The sequence below is a fragment of the Rhipicephalus microplus genome, chromosome 3, assembly GCF_043290135.1.
Source record: "Rhipicephalus microplus isolate Deutch F79 chromosome 3, USDA_Rmic, whole genome shotgun sequence".
Classification (NCBI taxonomy): Eukaryota; Metazoa; Arthropoda; class Arachnida; order Ixodida; family Ixodidae; genus Rhipicephalus; species Rhipicephalus microplus.
Genome location: NC_134702.1, coordinates 137,367,752 through 137,388,109, shown reverse-complemented (window position 1 = coordinate 137,388,109; position 20,358 = coordinate 137,367,752). Strand labels below are relative to the sequence as shown.

At 44.2% G+C, this 20,358-nt stretch overlaps 1 protein-coding gene across 1 annotated transcript; it reads right to left on the bottom strand.

Moving 5' to 3' along the window:
- Window positions 1–5,932: 5,932 nt before the first annotated feature.
- Window positions 5,933–19,194, bottom strand: LOC119159939 (uncharacterized). Its single transcript, XM_037412730.2, has 3 exons — window positions 19,038–19,194; window positions 8,321–8,367; window positions 5,933–6,363 (listed from the first exon to the last, which is right to left on the bottom strand). Exons 1-3 carry the CDS (start codon window positions 19,078–19,080, stop codon window positions 5,977–5,979), a joined length of 477 nt encoding a protein of 158 aa, XP_037268627.2. The 5' UTR covers window positions 19,081–19,194; the 3' UTR covers window positions 5,933–5,976.
- Window positions 19,195–20,358: the final 1,164 nt, after the last annotated feature.

Here is a 20,358-nt window from a genome sequence, read left to right as displayed (position 1 = left end):
GTGTCATACAGCTTCGTGAAGGCCGATCGCAGTTGCTGGTTACCAACTTAAAAAACGAGCACCGACACATCTTCCACGGCACTTCGATCGCTTTGGCCAACGAAATAGAGAAAATTGGCAACTGTTTCGCATCCGAGGCCACCGCCGCCACATACACGGCATTCGGTAATATCGACATCAGTTCTTTGCTGTCGACCACTAACTAGACTGCACTGCGCATGCTATTGTTGGAATTCCAGTCCTGCTTGGCAAGTTCCACAAATGTGCGCCAGGCATTCATCGCACAGCACAGAATAATTCCGTACCATGACGCACACCCGATCAACCAGCATCCTTACCACGTGTCGATAAAATAACGTGAAGTGATACGTACGCAAGTCCGAGAGATGCTTGGAGATGGTGTCATGGAACCATTCAATAGCCCATGGTCACTTCTGGTTGTCCTGGTCAAAAAGAAAGACGGGACACTACGATTTTGCGCGGACTACGGGAAGCTTATCAACATGACGAAAAAGTGTCGCCATATCCACGAAGTGAATGATGATGAGTGGGCGAAGCTCCGGAGGTAAACCTGGTAAACCATGAATCCTCTGTACATTTTGCCCACTCGATTTTATTACATCGCTCCCCCTAGCGTACGTCGCCGCACTAAATCGAACGATTGCCTTCAACCAATGACACGCGCCATATGTGACATCATTCCTATTTTATAAGATCTCGCGTCTTTCATCAACTACAAGTACCGCTTTCTAGTTTATAACATCTTGCATCTTTTCATCATCAGCTACAAGTACCACCATCTAGTAAACACTACAAGAACTAAACGAGAGGTGGCTACATACAGGAGACGGTACCGCCATCTAGTGAACACTGCAAGAACTAAACTAGAGGTGCTACATACAGGGGACGGTACCGCCATCTAGTGAACACTGCAAGAACTAAACTAGAGGTGGCTACATACAGGGGACGCACAGCCCACGCCCTAAGGAGCTTCGCCCCTAAAAGGGTGTGTACCCGTTACCGCGTATCGACGACTCGTTGGATGTACTTCGCCATGCCCATTATTTCCTATCTCTGGAAAAAGTGGGTATTGGCGAATTGAGGTAGATGACGAGACCACGAGAAAAGATCATTCATGACTCCAGATGGCCTCTACCAGTTTGGAGCGTCTCCTTCTGGCTTATGCTCAGCGTCGGCACCCTTCCAGCGAATCATGAACACTGTCCTCACAGGGCTAAAGTAGTAGACTTGTCTTGTCTACCTTGAAAATGTGGTGGTCTTTTCTGCCACGTTCGAGCAGCATGTTCACCGCTTGCGCAGTGTGTCAGAGGCTATCCGATAGGCGAACTTTTCACTAAAGCCACAGAAGGGCCACTTTTGTCATGAAGAACTCAAATTTCTTGGACATGTAGTTAGCGCCAAAGGAGTCCGTCTCAATCCGGACAAACATGCCACTGTTTCTGAATTTCCAGCTCCTGTCGATAAGCCCTCCGGCGTTTTCTTGGTTTGTATGCCTACTATCGCAGGTTCATTGACGGCTTTTCACAGATAGCGGAACCCCTGACTCGCCTCACTAAGGACGACAAACCGTTTATGTGGGAAAATGAGCAACAATCAGGATTTGCTGAACTGCGACAGCGCATGCAATCAGCGCCCGTTCTCGCTCATTTCGACGATGATGCTGACACGGAGGACCATACTGACGCCAGCAGCGTTGGTCGCGGTGCAGAGCTCGTTCAGCGCCAAGACGGCATCGGAAGATTGAAAGCTTACGCCAGCCGCTCCCTATCCCGTGCCAGGGTGAATTATTCAACTATGGAGAAAGAGTGCCTCGCAGTATTCGTGGGCAATCACCAAGTTTCGCCCGTACCTTTATGGTTGTACCTTCAAATTGTGACAGACCACGATGCCCTCTGTTGATTGGCACACATGCGAGGCCCTTCGAGACGAATAGCACGGTTGAGCTGGCGGCTGTAGAAATTTGACGTCACCATCGTTTAAAGTCCGGCCGTAAGCATGAAGACGCTGACACACTGTTACGTGCACCACGTCGTCTTTTCTGTCCGGGAGCAGAGGACGATGAAGGCTTCCTGAGAACCAATAGCTCCTCGGACCTGAGCAGACGACAACGCGACGACGAAGAAATTCGACCAATCAGTGATCACTTGGAGGGTCACGACACAACCATACCACGTCATCTCTCCCGCTCGTTTACGTAGTTTTGACTATGAGACGGCGTGCAATACAAAAAGAACGCCCGTTCTAATAACCGCGCTTACCTTCTGGTGGTTTCTCGAGACATGCGAGACGACGTACTTTTTGCTTGCCATGACGAACCCACGTATGGCCATCTAGGCTACTCGCGTAGACTCGCTAGAGTGAGTGATAAGTACTATTGGCCTGGACTTTTGTCAAACAGTACGTCAAAGGCGTCGGGAATGCCAGCGCCGAAAGCAACCACCTGTTAAGCCGGCTGGCTTATTTCAGCCAATTGAAGCACTCTGTATTTCGTTCGAAGAAGTTGGCATGGACAGTTTCGGCCCATTTTTCCTGTCTTCTTACGACAACAAATGGGTGATTGTAGCGACCGATTATTTAACACGCTACGCTGAGACACAGGCGATCACACGAGCGACGGCTTCTGAAGTAGCGCAATTTTTCCTGCACCACATCGTGTTGTTTCACGGTGCACCTTCTAGCATCATAACGGACAGAGGCACAGTATTCACGGCACAGCTTATGGAATAAGGTTTTGAACTAAGCAACGCCAGTCACCAAAAGACAACCACGTACCATCCGCAGACGAACGGGCTTACCGAGCGGTTGAATAATACGCTCACAGACATGATCGCAATGTACATCGACGTGCAGCACAAGAGATGGGACCGAATCTTGTCTTACATGACCTTCATGTATAATAACACCGTGCAAGAGACCACGCGATTCACGCCATTTCGGCTTCTCTACGACCGCGAAGTGCAGATCATGCTCGACTGCATGCTACCATGTCAAGACAACGATGAGTTGGAAACTGATGCAGAGGAATTCGCAGAGTGTGCCGAGGAAGCTCAACAGCTTGCATTACTGCATATCGGCCAGCAGCAGCAGGCAGACGCACGACGCTATAATACCCGCCACAGGGACGTGTTCTACAACCCCGGAGACCAAGCTTAGTTGTGGACGCCCATTCGCCGCCGAGGCTTGAGCGAAAAGCTACTTAGCTGGTATTTCGGCCCATACAAAGTGCTACGCCACGTCAGTGACGTAAACTATAAAGTGGTCCCGGACTCGACAACAGCGCAGGCACGGACCAGCACACGACCGAGCCCGGACGTCGTTCATGATGTGCGCATGAAAACGTTCACTGTGCGTTCGTAACTTTTTTTTTCATCATTCACCGGTTTTTGTGTTGTTCATTCATATTTAGGAACTTTTTGGCTCGTTCATTTATTTTTATTCTTACTGTCATAATCCTTATTTTCTATTTTAGTTTATCTAGGAGTTCTCTTTCCTTTTTTTTTTCTTCACGCCCCTATGTTAGAGAATCGGGTCAATGCTATATGTTTGCTCTTTTCCTCTCTTTTTGTCTTCTTTTGTTTCTTAAGCGGAAGGGGGGATAATGCCACCTGCACGTGAAGGGGTTGGGAGCAAGAGAAGCTCTCACCCTGAAAAAGAAAAGATGGCATGCGTCTTCTTCGCTCGAGTTCCAGCTGCGACCGACGCGCTTTTCAAGAGCTGGCTACATCTTGGCTAATTAAAAGACCCTTGCCCTTCTGAAGTCTTGTGACAATATAGACATAAGGAGCGCGAACTGACATCAGTCACAGTTTTTTCTTCTTTTGTTTGAGTATCGATTTGCAATGCCGCCTATTAACTGCAAGCTAGACCGTACTTTCGATCTTCTAGCTAGCCGTTCACTCCTTTCGAAAACGCAGCCACTGCAGCGAGTGAAATGCTCTTCGTGGGGTCTATAGCTTTCAAGCGAACTTTGTGGGCAAGGCGCAAAACGTACACGCTTCCTTCCTCAGAAAATAAACACGTGAGGACGAGCGACCACGTGCTGTAGGTCAAATTACCGGTCGGAGGCGCGTATCCCAGAACTGGCGGAACATGGGATGGGCTGACGATAGTTATAGCGCGAGAACAAAACGACGACACAGAGACAATAAGGACACGAAAGACACGAGCGCTGATGCCATACCAACTAGCCCAAGCTGCCACACGGGATGGGCGATGACCTTTGAAGCACGCCCTTCGCAACATTTCGAACTCAGGAGAGTAAATGGTGCCCATTATTATGCTGCTGGACGTATGATGGCGATGATGATGGAGTGGTCGTCAAACTGCCACAGGTCCCAGGCTCGAAGCCCCAGTCTCGCGCTTCAGAAAATGCTGCTTGTGATATATATATATATATATATATATCCTGAAAATCCTGGTGAAGGCCAGACTCTGGCTGAAACGTCGAAATAAACCATGTTGTGACTGCTCACGGAGGATCTTCTTGGCCACTTGCAACGCTGCGGCCACTCAACCACCATGCCATCATTGAAGAAACCTCATATAGTCACTCTACTGTTACTTAGTTAGTAGTACTTAGTAATAACTAAACGTTGGAGCGTACACCTATACTATTTTGAGCTTGTGGCGCTTGCTTACTTATGTTTAAGGCGAGGCCTACTATACTCTCTCATTGATTATAAAAATATTTGAATGCTGCGGCAGTGTGTTCTTTACTAGAGAAGCCACATCATAATATTTCTTGTGAGACAGTCCTTTGTTACAGATGAACCGGGGCGTCATAAAACACCACATGAGCTTCCCTGTTTCTTCTATGTTAACGAAAGATGTTAAGATCCCAGTTAACGTTTGTGTACTGGTAAACTACGTATGCTTGCCTAGATTTGTATTAGAGGTGTTTTATTACACTTTCCCGTCATCAATCTACAGTAGGGGCATGTTCGAGTACACAATATTGGGAGCAACCTGGGCTACTTTACGAGCCCGACCCCCGCCGTAGACAGGTGTTCGGGAACTGCTGGGTATTAGGGTCAGAGTTGAATACCGAGATTGTTTCGGATATTGTTGCGCCAGGGAGACCTGTTTCTGTTCTAGCGAGGGAGCGATTTGCAGAGAGAGAGCACATGTGCTAATTAACTATCAGGCGTCACGCTTTGAATAGCTATTTACAAGGGGAAGTGCTACCGAGAAACATTTTGCAGCAAACGCGCATGCAAGCACATAGTGCAGCAGTGGTCTTTCAGTAGGATTACACGATGTAGCAAAGCTACCAAATACATCCTCAAGAAGCTTCTGCTTTTGAACAGTTGTCTTTGTAGAGGACTTGCGAATGCACGAATGGTGATAATTCAGAGTGTACATCACCGGTTTCTTTCACTAATTTTCGCCAAAGTGCCTGAGAATACGAGGCTGATGAAATTCATGGAAATAGTACTCCTACTGAAATATTGGAAGCGCAAAAGAACGGGACGCACAAAAATGAGGAAACAGGTGCACATAGGAACTTGGGTTTATTCACAAAAATTAATATATAGCAGAAAAACCCGAAGGAAAAGAACAAAAAGTGGGAAGGTTTTAGTGTAATCGAGTGTGGTCCAGAGACGGGATTTCATAATATAAAAGCGAAACAGATGGTGCGCGGACATTACTATCAGTATTCTTTTTAATGAAACATGATTGCTTAATCTTGCTAGTTTTTGAGTCACGATGGGCGTATAAAAGCAACGTAAAAGCAACAAACAACCACTTTGTTTGGCGTGCCTTTGTCTTCTCTTTCTTCGTCTCGTTAGTTTGCGCTGCTTTTATTTCAGTATGAATATATATTGATTAGCCCGCTTTTTAACCCTCTTGCGATGGGTAATACACGTGAAATATCTCGTTGGACATAAAGAAGAATTCTTGACACTCTCTGTACTGCAGAGAATTTCGCCATACTACCGTACTTTATTTGCCTTTTTAAAATACATCAGTTCCCATATCTTTCGTAGGCCCTTCATTGTAAGAACTGATTGGGGGCGAGAATTCAGTTGGAAGAAAACGCGCAGTATCAGTTGATAGTGCTGCAAATGCATCTTCGCCGTCATGCTCTAGCATTGGCTCGTCGTCGTAACCTTCAGCTTTAAGTATCGCGTCAACGTCGATGGGATCGAATGGCTCGTCGCTGTCTTCACTTGTCAACTTCCGTATTGTGTTTTTCATGGACATTACTCCGCGAATAGCGGCCGTCGTCACGTCCTTGGCCATCTTGGCAGCTCCAAGTATTCCTCTTCGAACGCGTTTGTTCGCACTAGTGGCAGCCGACCGTTTAACCAGGGTCCTCACCAAATTGCCAGGACCTTCACTCTGAGAAATATAAGGACGACAACACATGTTACAGCTCTGCAACAATAGGTTTTTCTTTATCACTTAAGCGCAAAATCATTGCGAGAACTAAGCCATACTGTTTATACAGTAATACTATTCGCAATCCTAAGTGAGCAAGTACTAAATATGCTATATAATACTGCACTTATTGTGAATCGACACGCGCTTTATCGATGTTCAGGTGCTTTTTTGAAGTGTTCAGCCGTGACTCGTTTTACGAAATATTCCCCCGAATAATCACAGGCTACGTTCAAATAGTTGGAAGCTAGTTAAGAGGCGGACATTTTTTTTCATAATATGCGTTGTAACAAAACACTGGAATAGATTATTCTAGAGCTTCCCCAGAAATTGTGAGTAAGCGCGAACACACGAGGACGTAGAAGGGAACTGACACGGACAGAGCGCTGCTTTCAACGGATTTTTTATTTTCGCATGAACCGATAAATGTATACCGAGTGAGCGGAAATCACATAGGCAAAAAGAATGTTTTGTGGATTCACATAGTTGAACCGAGCCCGCGTTCAATGCAAAAAAATTTATGTCACTGCGTCAAATCAAGGTACTGAAGCTCTTTTTGAGAAAGCGATGATGACGGTAGGCTCGCGCACATGTCCGATAAACTCGAAAGTTCATATGCCTCCATAATCTTCCTTGTCATCTTGCGAGGAGACTTAAATATAATTTCCGTGTTTTCGAACAAGGGTTTGCATCCACAATCTCGAGAATGAATGCCCATAGGACATGAGATCGCTTTCATGACATCCAAATAATGCTCTTTCAATATCTGAATAATACATCGGCTGGTATGAGCAACATAGGTTCTCGTACAGGAAAGTGGAATAGCATAAACAACGTTGCGAGCGCAGTTTGCAATGTATAATTCCACCGATCGCTTTCTCAAGATTATTCTTCGTTACCTTCCTGCCAACGCTACATACATTACATGGCAACGCTACATATATTACACGATGTTATGGAACAAACCAGTGAAAGTAACAGTCGTTCCATGTATTTTTTCCTTGTGTGCAACTTTTTTGTTACGTTCGATAACTCTTGATCATTATGCACTAATGATATAGGCCAACCCAAAACTTGTTTTTGCATGTGGACATTTCTGGACAGCCGTAGAATGCGCGAAGTGCACTCGCTAGGTGTTAAAAAGAAAACAAAACGCGCAGAGTATAAAACACAACGACCATAAAAAAGAAAAGCCATAATAAAGTTCTACAGAAGAAAAGGTGAGTGTTCAATAATAATTGAAGCTAGAACAATAAGGCCGGAGTGTTAATTTTTACAGCAGTTTCCAGCTACTAAGGAGGGAGTTAAGGGATTAACCAACGGTAGAGTGATAATTAAATTACTGTTAGTTCACGCGAAAGCGTTTCATATAGTTTCAAAGTTGACGTTTCTAGCCCCATATGCAATGAGATGCCAAAATGTAATGTAAATCACAAACGTTTCGCGGCATATTGGCGCATTTCAGCAAAGCTTTTCTGTATGAGTGAGTAACACGTTTAAATAAAAGAAAAGTAATTGCACTTTTCAACGTAGAAACACTTATAAATGGCAAAGAAGAACGTGTAGAATAGGCTGGCTGCTACGCGTGAAAGTGATACCCTGTGTTGCTGTTGTTCTGAAAACAAGAGGACAAAAGAGACGATGGCAAATTCACTGGTTATTTTTATTTTATTAATGATTTAAAACCGTTATCAGTAGGCTTAATACTGAGGGATCAAATTTACGCGTTAAGAGAGACAAGTAGAAGGTGGGACTTTTAAGAATAAGGAAGAAATGATCATTTGTCTTCTGGCCCCATTTGAATTTTGTAGTCAACAACTTCTCTAAAATTTCTACCCTGAATTGTTGCTGATTTCAACCGTCCCCGAAAAAATGAAATTGAGAAACGTGATATGATGATGCAAGGACACGCTCTTACATCATCAAACACCTTGACTGCTTGAAACTCTCCATTGGCCAAGATAGCTGCATAAAAAACACAAAGAAATGTTTTAGTTTTCTCGTCTATACAAATTGACGATGGTTACGACAATCGATGTTCTGAAGTGTTAGCGCAGAGTTCCAGAGGTGTTATCAACAGAAATGTCACCGAATCGAGCTGTAGTTTATTGGATAACCTAACATCAACACTTCTCCGTCTTTCCAGAATATCCCGTTTTATTACCTATAGCTTCAAAAGAAAAAAGATGCTGTGCTCATCGCCAGGCGCGAAGTACAAAGTGGTTCTGGCGTTACTCTACAAATGCTATCGCTCTCACTATTCGAATGACAGACCAACAGGTATACACTGCTTACGTATATTCAGACTTTAAGGCAGCTCTTCGTATCTACGTCGAGAGCATATCATCAACATGGACCATCCAGCTGTTCGGCAGCGAACTCCTCTTTCATCATGGGTTTTATTGTGGGGCCCAGCACATGCGGACAAGGAAGTCAATGAATCAGTTCATCTCCAAGCTCGAATGCTCAGTGGCCAAACCCCGCGACCACCCGACTCTGTAGAGGAGACAGATGTAGGGGTCACACAGCATGGAATCCTAGACATATATTTGATCGCCGCATTAGGACATCTCCCCAAAACTACTTCAACAGAAATCAAGCGGGACTGGCACCTCCTGCAGAACAATAAATTGCTAAATCTGCGTAAGCCTCACGTAATGTACCGAGATATATATCACAGCTCATGCCCGTGGTGCGGAGACACTATAAAATGTGTCGTACAGCTGTCCAGAGGGACCCGTTACAGTTGATATAGGACATGTGCGCCCAATACAAGCATGGTCGTAGGTGGTGTGACTCGATGAACGGACCCTAGGAAGCCAACTGAGGACCCCAAGTCAGGCCCACCGATCCGCTTTAGGCAATATAGAGCCTTCGAAAAAGGGGCTCTATGCGCGATTTTTCAAAAGATAAATGTTGTCTCTGTCAAGGCCCCAAACAACGAAGAATCGTCGTGAACACTAGTGGTGCTCAAAAAAGACATGGGCTAAGAAAGACGACGGGCTGATGCTCTGACTTCCAACAGAACGTTTATTCGACAGAGGTGAAGCGTATGCGATTGAACAGTGCCCGCAGGCACTGAAACATCTGGTTGCGCCAGAAAAGCAAAATATATTGCAACAATAACCAGGAGGTGCAGAAGAATGAATAAAGCGCTTGAAATGCTTTACCTTGACTCATGCAGAGCCACACTACTGCGTTTTGTCTCGGAACGAAAACCCCCTTTTCGTTTCGTTTATGGAAGCTGTGCTGACGATGCAAGAATCACGCGCTTTTGCGATTACCACTGCCACAATGATCTCACGAATTGAATTATTGTTACAAGTGCCGATGACTATGCAATGAGCAAGGGAAAGTGCACAACTACAGGTTTTGTAGTGCTGTCTGAGATGATCTGCTGCTATATTCCAACAACTCCAAAAGTGCTCGTGAAGTCTGGTATTCATGCACCTGCCAGTTTGTCCGATACATTTCTTACCGCATGACAAAGGAAAAGTATACACGACGCCTATCAGAGCTGAAACGAAATGATTTTTTTTGTTTCGTGGTACATGAAATGCCGATCATCCAATAACGTGCTTTACAAGTGTGGCCGTTTGGACTAGTTGGTATGACATGAAGATATAGTGCGAGAACAGAACGACGACGAAGAGACAAGAAAGAGACAAGCGCTCGTATCCTTCCTGTCTCTTAGTCGTTGTTCTGTTATCGCGCTATAACTATCGCTGCTTTACAAAGCTTCACAAGTTTTTTTGGTGAAAAAAAAAACACACAGTTTTTAGCATAGCTGGCTACCTTCTTGAGAACGAGTGGTGAGTCATGTATGTAAGGGATGACATAAATTCTTTGCTGGTTTCTATCAATACTGCTGTCCCCGGAAGGTTAGTGCTTGCTGCGTTTCAGTGTGCTTAAAAGTCATTGTACTGCTGAAGCGGCGTGGGTTACCCGCTGTGGGTTAAGTGCTGCAATCAAACGATTTCCCTACATGAAAAAACAGGCCCGACATGCATGTGAAGATGATTTATTCAAACGTTTTTTGAGGGTGAGTTTAAGAATCTCTCATTTAATGAGCTTAGAATGGCCTGATGAGAAAGACATTAAAGACAACAAATCGGCGTTAAGGATATCATAGTTGAAATCAAGAAGAGGAAATGGGCATGGGCTGGGCATGTAGCGCGTAGGCAGGATAACCGCTGATAATAAGAGGTAACTGATTTCCAGAGAAGGCAAAAGGGTTTGAGGGAGACAGAAAGTTAGGTGGGCAGATGAGATTAAGAAGTTTGCGGGTATAAGGTGGCAGCAGCAAGCACAGGACCGAATTGACTGCTGGTACATGGGAGAGGTTTTTGTCCCGCAGTAGACGTAGTCAGGCTGATGATGATAATAATAATGGTGATGATAATGATGATGATCATGACGTGGTTCATACAGCCAGCTGTTGTGCTCCAATGTGAACGGGAGCTTGAGGTCAAGAAGCCTCAAATAGTCATTCTGCGGAAATGCATGCTTGATAAGCAATAGAGTGAACATTGCAAGCCATACGAGACTCGTACAAGGCAGTATCAAAGTCTTCCTTGGAACCGGCCAGTTAGAACCACTGAGCTTGCATTTCATGTCCTCGTCCTTTTTCGCAAAAAGCAAGTATCTCAAAAGAAAGATATAGACGAACCAATAAATAGATCACGTTTTTGAAAACAAAAACAGCTAGTTTAATATCCCATGAAGAAAAATTAAACTTCCGGTAAAGAATATAAACGTTCCGAGAACCCATAGAATGAAACGTCCGCACTGTTCGCAAGTGTGATGGCTCCTTGAGCGTCGATGCATTTTTCTGCATACCCAGAAAGCTATTATGTGGTATCGAGTGGTATTGGACCTGGAATGCGGTCGAAGACGCTTTCACTTGAACTGTAGGCGGTGTAAAAACTCAATAACTTCTCAATATTTTTTTACTAGATACGGGTCTTCAATCCTAAGATTATTTAACTCTTCAAGAAATGATGCTACAGATTTTATGCCAGGTGCTTCACTCTGAATAGATGACCTTGAAGGGCCATCTCAGCTGGTGTGTTTTGGATGAGACCACATCTAATGCTAATGGTTTGATGCTGTCAATACTTTGGATCAGTTTGGTGAGGGAGAGCTCGTGGCAAAGTTTTTCTCTTCAGTTTTTACTTTAATCCACACCACCGATTTTCATACGTGAAATTCTTGTTCGGTGACTGTGGCTTTAACCTTCTGAATGTCCAAACGGAAAATAACGAACCCATCTATTTTTGTCTACGGGTAGTAGGCCAAATTGTTGTCTTTAGCGACAGGCGCTACATATTTAAATAGAAAGACTTAAAGGAAATTACAACACGTTGTCATCCAAGCTAAAAATACCCTTAATAGATCAGTTATTCCAAGTAAGTCTTGCTGGCCTATACAGATGCAAATTTTTCGTGACCCGCATACCTTGGTTTCATTTTCGTTATCTTTCTGATCTTCGGGATTTGAAAGTTGTCAGTGTCACCCGAAAGGATAATGGATCAAAGACACTAAAGTTCATGACTAAATGTAGTGCTCATATCAGGTACAAAATTGGGTACTTTCTTGCAAAATTAACAACCTCTGAAAATTTTTGTTCCTTGTGCCATCTCAGATTAGTAGATAGTAGTGTAAATGAGAACAAACGAGGGTACATTATAACAGTCGTTAAAACTATTTAGCCAGGAAGGTTTTAATTTTGTGCATTAACGAAATTGTCCTGCCCATATTTGCATGGAACTTCAGTTACGGGAGATGTCCAGCTGGTGCTCTCTTCAAAAACAGCCCCAAGCATTCCCTTCAATAGTGGGGTTGTGAAATCAAGAGAGGCATTGCAGCCATTAAATTATTAGCGCTTGTGGTTGTGGTAGGCTTATTTCTGTTACATTATAATGAAGTGATTTATTTTAAATAGTTTCATTGTTCAGTTTGTCATCTGTAAGCTAAAGTTCAAGTAAGTATTGACTTGCAAAAGGTACTTGTGTCATCTTCTAGAGAACTTATGGCAGGAGTTCATGGGGTGCTCATAATAGCGAATATTTATGAAATAAAGCATACAGGTTCAAGAAGAGAGCTTTGTTGAACTTTTATTTTGTAGTTGTGATTGGGAAGGATCACCTTATAGACAAGTAAAGTACACTCTGTAGTATAGAGAACTGCGTATCAAATTTATTATTGTGCCTTTAATACCTCAGTAAGAGGGTTCAGAGAAAAAGTGGAAGGCTCCGTAGAAAGAAACACATTGTTAGAGCATAAATATACAGCGACGGTATGTTGCTTATTACCAATAATGTTAACAACGTTTCGGTTATACCAAGAACGTTACTTGTTCAATTTCTTTCCACGGAAGCCATATTCTTGCCTAGCAGGCGTTTGATGGTCCTATAGAAATTTAATTAGTCATTGTTTTGTTGTGCATTTAAAAACATTGAAAAATAAAGGTCGAACCAATACACACCAGCAATTATTCAAGCTATTGTGAGTGCCGTCTTTGTCGATGACAAGCACCTTAGCCATCTTCACGCCTTCGTGAAAAGTACCCGTGGCAAAAGCTTGATTGCAGATACGCAGTAGTGGGCTATATAGCAATTCCGAGACATTTTAATAGGTTGTGCCATAATATCTTCATAACCAGTAGTACCATATTTAATTGACAGCTTCAGGTATTGGCTTCTGTCTAATTCACTAATGGAGTAAAAAAAGAAAAAAAATGAAGCCCGCGGAGAAAGGAGAAATGCATTTTTGACAGTCATTTGCTGTGTAACTTATACATGGGGCTTTACGAGCCAATGCAACCGTATTACTACGAGACACGCTGCTGTGAAGAGTTCAGGAAATCTGAACCATGTTGTGCTCTTTAATGTGCACTGATATCGCAGAGGACGGACTTCTAGCTTTCACTTATGCAGTTCTTGTGGTTTAAGTAAACACAATCGTTTGTTATTGCAACTCAGTTTCAACGTTACTTTGTGTCTTCTGGAAGCAGATATACTGTATATTAGAAAAATTGGACAGATCCTACGCGCCTTGCGAATATACGTTATGCGAAACATCCGGAGAAAAGCTGACCGTGTTGTAGGGGCGAAGCTCCTTAGGGTGTGAGTCTGTCCTTCCTCCACTGTTGTCGCACGTAGCCACCGGTGGCACATACCCGCTCTGGAGCTCAAGGACGGATGGACAGACAGAATATCGGACGGACGGACGGATGGATGGACGTGTGGAGTGGATATGGGCCACAGGAAATACGACATGCGGGATGGCGGTACTTGGAGTGTTCACTAGATGGGGACACACGGACGAATGGACAGACAGACTAGAAGATGAAGGGACAAATGTACGAATGTGCGGACGTACGGACGGATGGACACATGAACGGATGGACAGGTGGATGGACAGTCTGACGGACGTACGCATGGACTATAAATTCTATAAATTCATTTGAATGTCAGCTCTTCTAGCGATTTGCGTTTTTATTGTATTTGTAGCACTGTTTTTATGACATCATTAGATGTTAATTGCCATGTTAGAAAAGTAATACAGCTTTGAAAATGAAAAATAAATTAACTTGTGAAATATTTGACTGAAATGTTTGTTCTATACACTTGTACCATACAGTCGTTCCATACAGTTGCTTTTAATTAGATTTGATACCACATGTAGAACGAAGTATCTAAGTAAGTTAAACACTTATTCTGTTTCAGAAGTTCAGTTAAACTTGCTACTTTGTGTTGACTGCTGTATTGTCATGTTGTGACTAATTACCCTATAAATTTATTTAAATTTATTTTAAATTAATTTAATTTATTTTAAAAAATTATTTTTTTAAATTTATTTTGACAAAAGAAAAGTTCCAGGATAGAGACATTGCAGTTCACTACCAAACTAAGATATATATGTCTGAAATATTTCAGTAAACATATAAAAACACAAGAAACAGGTCAATGTATTTTAGGGCATGAACGGAGAATGAAAATTGGTGGCCACGCAGAAAGCATAGGAGGGCAAGATAACCATTGGATCAATCTACTTCTCGCCAAGCACAGCAACATGTCTTCCGGTATCTCGATAAGCTCGACAGGCAATTATGGCGAAATATTTATGGTTCTCCGTATACAAGAAACCACTACGATAAACATGGCAGGTTGGACGAAGCCTTCGAATGCCTACGCGGCAGTTGCTTCCTTTACGAAGTGTAACTTTAAAGCAAGACTAGATGGATGGATGAACTTGATTTAGTCCTTCGGAACGTGCTTTAGCACGTTGCGGGCCACTCCCACGTCGGAAAAGAAAGACAAAGTTTCTCTGCTGCGTCACGGGCTCGGTGGACTGCCCATAGCTGTTGTTAAAGTCTGGAGCTTGCAATAACACCCTTCCATTTGAACGGCGTGATGACTTCCCCACATCGTAACGTGGGGCCCCGCCAGGGCATGTGTTCCAAGGTAGCTATATCGTGGCAGTTGGAACATGTATTAGTTGGCTGTATTTCGGGATACATTTTGTCCAATAGCGCGGGATTAGGGCACGCTACGACCTGAAAAAGCCTGAGTGTCAGAGCATGAGGTCGGCTTAGTTTTCTGTGCGGTGGAGGGTATTGTCTCCGCGCCATGTAGAAATGTGTTGTGGATTCATTATACAGATGAGAGGGTCACGGTTTTCCAAGACATCAGCGCCACGTCCCCCGAAAGCTACGTGGTTTACTAGTCTTCGCACAGCTATTTGGGCCGACTCGTTGAGATTGGGCGGGGCTCCCTCAATGCATCCCATATGAGCTGGGAACCAAACGAGTGTGTGTGGCTCGATGTATTTGTCCCAAAGAATTCGCAATGCTAGTTCCGATATTGTTCCTTTGGCAAATGCTCGGAGCGTTGATCTCGAGTCGCTGTAAATTGTGGACTTCTTGTTATCCAGAAAGGCCAACGCAATCGCCATTTGCTCTGCTATTTCAGCCACCGTCGTCTGGACCTTTGTCGAGTTGGTGATACCACCCTCTTAGTTGATGCTCACTGCCGCATACGCCTTCCCCTTGGAATATCGGGCCGCATCGACGAAGGAGCTAGCAGTCCCCGGCATGTTCTTGAACCGTTTGTAGTAGAGCCTTTGCCCTGGCCCGTCTTCTACCCTCGTTATGCTCGGGGTGGACTTTTCGCGGAATGGGGACTATCGTGATTTCTTCTCGTTGTTGACGAGGAATGCTGCAGAAGTGAGACTTGATTTCCATCAGTGGAATTTCCAACTTGCGCAGGATTTTTCTAGCGGAACGCGTGGTGGACAGCCTGGTGAATTGCACCCTCTCCTGTGCCTCAGCAATTTCTTCCAGCGTGTTGTGCACGCCGAGACGGAACAGTCTATCTGTGCCTGTATACATGGGAAGCCCGAGAGCTCTCTTGTTGGCCTTTCTGATAAACCCGTTGAGCTTATCACGCTCCGACTTCTGCCAGTTGTGCATGGCTGCAACGTAGGTGAAATGGCACATCACAAAGGCATGCACCAACCTTACGAGATTATCTTCTCCAATTCCCTGTTGCCTGTTGGCAACCCTTCTGATTACTCTGATAGCATTGTCAGTTTTTCTTGTGAGACTCGTGACCATCAGGTTATTGGAGCCTTTCGACCGGAGGGTCATACCTAGAACCTGGAGAGAGTCCACCATGGGGATCAAGCTGCCCTCACCTGTCCTAAGAGTGATGTCAGTATCCTCTAATGGCTTCCAACCTCTTGATTTGGGGCCCCTGCGCTTGGGCCTGTACAGAAGCGGTTCTGATTTCTGCGGCGAGCACCGAAGACCAGTCGGTTAAAGGTAGTTTTTCGTGACCTCAATAGCTTCCTGTAGCACAGCCTCTATTCGTCCATCGCTGCCACCGGTACACGAAATGGTGATGTCGTCAGCATAGATGACAGCAAAGAAGAATTTTACGTAACAATATGAAGGTGATCTCAGTAAGAACGAGCCTACGAGCGAATAGTCAGTGTTGTTTTGTTATATCTATTTCACTCCAGTTTTGCTTCTGATTGGTAAGCAAGACTGGAGTGAAATAGAAATAACAAGATAACACTGCCTATTCGCTCATAGGTTCGTTCTTACTGAGATCACCTTCATATAGTTACGTGAAATTATTCTTTGCTGTCATCTTCTAATCGCTGACATGTCAGCTACGTAGCAATACTATGCTCCGCACATGTGTGACCAACATCTCGACTTGCCTTCCCTTTGCACGAACTAGACACTGCGATATCTGCCTTCACACCCTCCTACGCGCCAGGACTGCATCACATCACTTATTCAGCGCTCTTTCATCTCAGCCGGGAAATACAAAGAACTATTTAGTCATTTCATAAGGCTACGTGGGGCATGACGAGAGTACCGGATAACGAGAAGTGCAGTCGCATTGTGGTCACACTGAAACTAGGCAGGCATTCTTACGTGCTCTTTTCGTATAGACCAATTGCCCTAGCGAGTTGCATTGACAAAGTGTAATGATACGTATGGTGCTTACAAAGCTGGAATAGCTTTTGGACAATACTTTCTTTTTGCCAAATTTCGTTGATGGTCCTTGCCGAGGCCGCTCATCAATCGATAGAATTATATTTGTTTAGTCGGTGGAGCAGGAGAGAAAACGTTACAGCAAGAAAGAATTTGTTTGCATATAAAAGGTGCGTACAATAACGCCATTTATGAGTCCAACCTTTATGCGCTTGAAGACACCCATGGACGGCCAGCTATCTCAGCGGAACATAGCATTTTCATACCAACGCATGTTGGCGACACCGGCAAGCACTACGCTAACAACGGTGCTCCATGTGGCGTAGTCCTCAACACCATAAGCGTGCACAGAGTTCCTTTTCAGGGGGGCGAACGTTGATTGATTGATTGATATGGGGGGTTTCACGTCCCAAAACTACCATATGATTATGAGAGACGCCGTAGTGGAGGGCTCCGGAAATTTCGACCACCTGGGGTTCTTTAACATGCACCCAAATCTGAGCACACGGGCCTACAACATTTCCGACTCCATCGAAACTACAGCCGCCGCAGCAGGGATTCGAACAGCGACCTGCGGGTCAGCAGCCGAGTACCTAAGCCCCTAGACCACCGCGGTGGGGCAGGGGGTGAACGTGCATTGCAGTGACCCGCCTTCATTATGAAGTCAATGTAAGGGGCAGATTTTGCCCCCCCCCCCTTTTTTAGGTGACTAATGGAGGGGGCCGCCCACCCTGGGCCTCCATGCGCACACCTATTCTCAGCCCCACAGTGTTAAAATCACGCTATTGGTCTTGGAATAAAGCTGCCTAACAATTTTAAAATCAGCGTATATGCGCAGACGATATTTGCATATCAGCCACTGGAGTAAAGCACCAGCAAATGAGAGCAAAATACAACAGGCTACTTCAATATAAGAGCAATTTCACCGCCAAGGAGACAGTTGAAAGCCATAGCACCGAGGTCAAGCTGACCTGCCTGCCTTCTAACAAATTCGCTATCTGTTTTCCTTGCAGGCTGATTACGCATATCTACAGCGTGCAAATAATGACGACGTAACCCGTGCCACTATTCTCACAGATTTTCCTCCTGTACCTTGAACCCATTACCAATTATTGCAGCGAATAATTGGGAAATTTGTGTGAGTTATTAGATTGCTAGTGTCAGTTAAATAAACACTTTCGTTAGCGTTCGCTCACTGGCAAAAGCTAGTATTCCTAGGCTGTCAGCAACCGTCTTCAAGCCGATTAATTTTAACACTGTTTGTTCGTATGTCATATTGTTGCAACTGTAGCAGCCCCACAACAAGGATGTTCTATTTACTGTTTATTAAGGGGTGAACTTCTGCCCTAAGTGAACGGCACACAACAATTAAGGAGAGCCGAAGGTCCGTAGTCCTCGCAAGCTTCTTCCTAGAGCACCCTCGTTCTTTTGTTTTTCACGCCCGTTGGCTGTTCATTAGAGTCCCGTGCGCATGCAGGACCGGCTCTTGCATTAAATCGAGCTTCATCGCTCGTAGTTGTGCCATCAGCGTTTCTCTTCGTTCACGACATCCGCGTTGTGCGGAGCATTGGCAATTTCCCATGGCAATATTGCATACAAAAAAGAAGTGATAGACTTTATCACACTCGCTTAAAAAATGGTCTTGGGTGGGTTAGATATTGCAATAAAATGACAAACAGAGGCCAAATTATACCACAGACTGGGTGATAAATGATAAAATATGCAGTTGATTGTGCCGGTGTTTTGGGGTGGGAGGTGAAATGAAAACAATTCACTGAGATGAACTGCTATCATGTTGCAGAAGACCGGGTAAATTGCAAAAGGGTGAGAAATATTTTGGTCCTTCGGTGCCTGGCGATGCAGACAATGAGAATTGAGAATGAAAATGACTACTGAATGACATTTATTTTTGGTGCAAGTCAGCGGAGTGAAAGTTTGAAAAGCTGGGAAAATACATTGTTCTGAATACACCTATGGCATATTCGTCTCGAATGCCCATTATGATTCAACAAAGATCCGTGGTGGTAGAAATATCAACAAAAGGTGATCGACTGTTTTTTGTGCGCAGCGGATTGACATGAACGCCAATGTGGGAACGCTCTTTGCTTAAAAAACTATTACATACCTTGGGTGAAAACGAAGCTGCAAGCAACCCATATATAATTCATTCTGCTGATTTCTTGCCCTTCTTTACAGGTGCGATTGCACGAGGATGCTTTTGGCCAGAAAAAAAAAAATAAGTGGAAGCATAGCCGCTGTTTCAGGTACCAAATGCTTGTTTATGGAGCAGATGTTTTCAAGAAGACAATACGCCTTGTTTCTCGGCGATGTCAGTCATATTTATGACTGCAGATGCCTTAGGCATCCGTGTTATTGCGTAAGCCAACCCGTTATGCTAGTGCAAGCTTTAACTGTGGTAACGTACATTTCCAGCCCAGAATATCTCTCTTAATATCATTAGACGAAAGCGTTTTTTAGAAGGACTTCTCTTTCTATGGATAGTTGTTACAGAGAAAGACAGGTGGAAGAACCTCTACCACACTTTTATAGTATATTGAATGGCCTAAAAATGAATATTTTGCTATATTCACTAGATGTGACCAAGTCGATGCTACGAACACCAGCTGTATAAAGTTATTGTTACTTTTTAATCAATTTGTTCGCCCCAATGGTTTTTTAACATATAACAAAAACCTGTGCAATAGAAAATAATTCCATTTGAGACCTACGAGTAGCCCATCGACGCACAGGAGCCGCAACCAATAAATGACAGGTGTGTGTCACTGGCAAATATTCTACTTGGGAAGCTGTTTAAGCTGCCATAATATGCATGCCATATCACGATTAACTGACTCACCGTTGTTGCACTCAATATAAGCGGACATGTGCCACAGAAATTGGTTAAGTACCCCCACGCACCTTTCTTCCACTGAAAGGTTGCCGCGCATTAGTTACGAGAACAGGGGCCTATAGATGAGTAACTGTTCTCTTGACTATATGTATAGCTGCTGAGCCAATGGTTGATTTGACAATGCTATAGCAGTAATGCAAGCCAAGCCGAGACTTCGAAAGAAAAGCAATGACAAGAAATGCGAGTGACTGAAGATGAAAACATGGCCGAATTACTTTATAAACTTACGTTTCTAGTCATTCTAGCTAATTAGCAAACTTCTGTTGGACCACGCCTTGAAATGAATCACGATGGCTGTGATGGATCAGTGACTTGGCTTCTGAAAACAGGCTGTTGAATAGGAGCTAGATAGGCAGCTTCAAGCTCCTGACGAACAATGTCAGTGACGTGGTCATAGGTGGTTGGCTGGTGAACGGCTTCACACGACGATGTTGCGGCTTTGTTGGGCAGTCATGTGAATCTCTACGTAATACGACGGTTCTTGGCGTGTTCAAACCGCCAGCACTCTTTGATGAATTCATCGATGGTGGTGACG